This window comes from Camelina sativa, chromosome 6 (genome assembly GCF_030686135.1).
Source record: "Camelina sativa cultivar CO46 ecotype springtype chromosome 6, ASM3068613v1".
Taxonomy (NCBI): Eukaryota; Viridiplantae; Streptophyta; class Magnoliopsida; order Brassicales; family Brassicaceae; genus Camelina; species Camelina sativa.
Window position 1 is genome coordinate 7,045,247 of NC_141885.1, and position 3,754 is coordinate 7,049,000.

The 3,754-nt window shown below is 40.2% G+C and overlaps 1 protein-coding gene across 1 annotated transcript; it reads left to right on the plus strand.

Annotated features, from left to right (window-relative positions):
* The first annotated feature begins 2,275 nt into the window (after nt 1-2,275).
* On the plus strand, nt 2,276-2,893 carry LOC147942364 (uncharacterized). The gene has a single exon (XM_087456027.1). It carries the CDS (start codon nt 2,276-2,278, stop codon nt 2,891-2,893), a length of 618 nt encoding a protein of 205 aa, XP_087312153.1.
* Nucleotides 2,894-3,754: the final 861 nt, after the last annotated feature.

Here is a 3,754-nt window from a genome sequence, read left to right on the forward strand (position 1 = left end):
GAAGAGATGATGCTTTATCACGAGTGTGAGTTTCAACCTTGAACAATTGGGAATTTTACACCTTTATCACGATATAAGAGTCTCGATTTTGAAAATTAGAAGTCGAATAGGCTATTGCAGGTTAGCTCAATTGTATAATTAGGGATTTAGGAATATATATACATGTGCATATATGTTCGGATTGGTTCGGGTGTCTTCAGATATCAGGTAATACCCGAACCCGATCGGATATCCCATCATTAGGAGAACTAAACCCGATTGGGTATTAAACACTATTCATATCCAAACCGAACTGTCTACTTTTGGTCGGGTTCGGGTTTGAGTTTCGGATCCGGTTAATTTTCCCAGGACTACTGTTTGGGATTCAAGTCACTATAATCCCAGTCCATCTTTGGAACGAAATGTCGATTCAGAGTATTAGAGAGGACATCGGAATGGTGAAGCTGCTTAATCTCTCCTCCATTGAATTCGAACTGGTTTACGAAAGACTCAAGAAGCTTGCAAGTTGTGCTATCGGTTGGACCACGATGACAAAGATTGTCCATCGGTAAAGCAAACTAGAAACTTTACTCCACTGCCTTATTCGCTAAGGGGAAGAAATGATAGATCCTTAAAACATTCAGAAGACATTTAACGCTCTTCTAAACTTCCTCCCATGGTTTCCTTGGGAATCATTCACCTACAAAAAGTCATGATCATCAACACAGAGAGTCAAGATCCTGGGATCTTCATCAGTGTAATAGGAAGGATATTTCTCAATCTGTTAGGCGATATTCCACAGAGCGTATACGGGGATACATGCATCATTCAAGTAGCCACATAAGGCTTTTATCGCATCAAATTTCTTTGGATGAGATGAGACATAGTTCATCTCACCATGTCGATGAGAAACGATCTAGATACTACTCTAGCAGCTATCAACCAGGAGATAGAAGGCATGAGGGTTTTGGACAATCAGGTTCTAAGGAACTCTCAAGTAAAGCAATGTACATAGAGATTCCTACTATAGAAGATACTACTTCTCATCATAATAGTCAAGAATTGCCTCATGACGCTAACAAAATGGCTCTCGGTAAAGTTAGAGTGCAGTTAGGAGGAAGATATTAAGGCAAGCGGAAGCCCATGGGTAGCTACAAGAAACAACAGAAAATCGGACGAGGAATAGTTTGTAGCCTTCAACTCCTACTGATTCACGAAATGATTCTCCAGAAACGTCTAATAGATACGAGAGAATTCTAGCAGCTCTTAGACTTGGTCCATTTAACATTCCAGCTATTTTTCCCATGCCAAGGAAGAATATTGTAATTAAAATGAAAACTGGAAGACCTCATGGTCATTCTTCCAGAACATCTCAAGCTGCCAAGAAAGCTCAACCAAGTGCGACTGCTATGCCAGGAGAAAGGAAAAAATAAAAGAGGAAACTTCTCCTCGCAAACGCTTCACCAAGAAGAAGACTGAATATGGGTACTCTATAACAAGATGGACCAGTCGTTAGGGGTTCAAAGGAAGGGATTGATCTAGCGATTCTGGGAGGCAGTTCAGGGGTGAGGGATTTTCATAATCCCCATCTCCCCCTTCCTTAGATAAAATCTCTTAGAACTGTCAAAGATTATGGAACTCCCAGACAGTTTATCGGATCAGAGAGATGCACCGTTTATTCTCTCCTGGCATGATTTTTCTTATGGAGACAAAAAAACATGGACACTGTAACCCTGAAGATAGTAGAAGGGTTGAAATTTACTAAAAGTAAGTTGGTTCCCCTACATGGATAGTGTGGTGGAGGTTTAGCTCTCTGTTGGAGACAACTTTGAAGATTAAAAAATCGTAACAAAGGGCAAGTCCTTTTTTACCACCTTCATTTATGGATCCAGAACCTGGTAAGAGGAGACTAGTTTGGGAAGCATTGAAGGAGCTTGCAGCCACTAAGAAAGATGATTGGTGTCTATGTGGTGATTTCAAATGATATTATTTATAGCACAGAGAAGAAAGATGGTCCTCCGAGGTCAATATTCTCCCTAGTGGATTTCAGGTCCTTTATGGCAGAGTGTGATTTTTATGAACTGGGTCATTCCAGAAATTTTCTCTTTTGGAGGGGTGTGCAGCACTCACATGTAGTTTCTTGTCGTTTGGACAGAGTTATGGGTAATATTTCATGGATTGTAATGTTCTTTGGTGGCAAAAGCATGTATCTACGGTTTGAGAGATTTGATCACATACATGTTCTGTTGGAAGGAAAGAAAAGGTTTTTTCCGGTATGACAGACAAATGAAAGGGAATGAGGAAGTTAGTGGAAGATACTTGGTTGAGGGAGGAAAATACTTATGTTCAAACCTACATCACAAATTTTTGGAGCGCCTTGGTTCAGTGGAACAAAGACAAGCATAGGAACAGTCAGTTGGTCACTGGAAAACTCCAAGATAATTTGGAAAAGGCAATGGTAAGTCCTTGCAATGATGAAACCCTTATAACTCAGATAAATGCTTCTTTAAAACAAGCGTATAAAGAAGAAGAGGATTTATGGAGGCAGAGGAGTAAACAACTATGGTTGTGTTTGAGAGATCAAAACAGTAGCTATTTTCATGCGACAACGAGAGGGAGAAAGGCCATTATTAAGATGTCAGTATTAGAAGACGGCGCAGAAAATGCTTGGTCTGAAGAAAGCTCTACTGGCGTAATTATAACGGCTTATATTCAAGATCTTTTCTCTACTCCGGGAGAAGATTCAAGTGATATGAAAAGTATTATTGGGGAAACACTATCACCATATATTTCAGAGGAAGTAAATCAAATGCTAATTAGAAAGCCAACAGCTCAAGAAATTAAAGAGGCTGTGTTTGACATTCATTCGGGAAAAGCTCTAGGACCATATGGTTTCTCAGCATGTTTCTATTAGTCGAACTGGGTTGTGGTGGGACCTGCCATTGTTTCAGAAGTTCAATGTTTCTTCTCGTCTAATATCACTCCTCATAATTTAAATGAAACTTTCATCCTATTGATTCCAAAAGGACAAAGACGAAGGAACGTATCAGATTACAGGCCTATAGCGCTCGGTAATGTGTATAATAAAGCTATTTCAAAGCTATTATCTAGTAGGTTGTAATGTAACCTATCATGGATAGTATTTTGGCATCTCATGGATGGAGAAGTATCCTAATAGGAAGGAATCTTTTGAACAAGAATCTTGGATGGGTTATGGGAAATGGTCACTCTATAAATGTTTAGAGTGACCTCTAGATTTCCAAGAGTAAGGTGGTGAGACCAATGGGACCTCCCCCTCTCAGGCTCTATTTACTAGGATGAAGCCAAAGTGAATAAAATTATTCTATCACTGGGCTCGGAGATTCTAGTTATCAAACCAAGTCGTTTAGGGGCGCTGGATAAGCAAGTTTGGCTTGGTACTCCTTCGGAAGTTTACTCCACCAAGGTGGGTTACTATGTAGCAAGAGAGGAGATCTGTATTACTACTATTCGAATCCATGAGAGAAAAATGGAAAGAGGAAGTTTGGTCTTTGCACACTTCACCTAAAGTGAAGATGTTTTCGTGAAAAGTATTGCATGGAGCCCTATCCACAAAAAGACAACTAGCAATGAGCTATGTCCCGGCGAATGAGGCGTGCAGTACATGTGGAAGTCCGGAGACCATTCTCCACTTCTTATTTTTCTGCTCTTTTGCCATCCAGTTTTGGGAACGAGCACCGTTTTCAGTAGGCTGTAACACCTGAATGAAAAAAACGGTTCGAGAAGGAATGTTGGT

Excerpts from the sequence above, each read along its gene's own strand:
- LOC147942364 (XM_087456027.1), top strand. The coding sequence starts at position 2,276 with ATGAGGAAGTTAGTGGAAGATACTTGGTTGAGGGAGGAAAATACTTAT.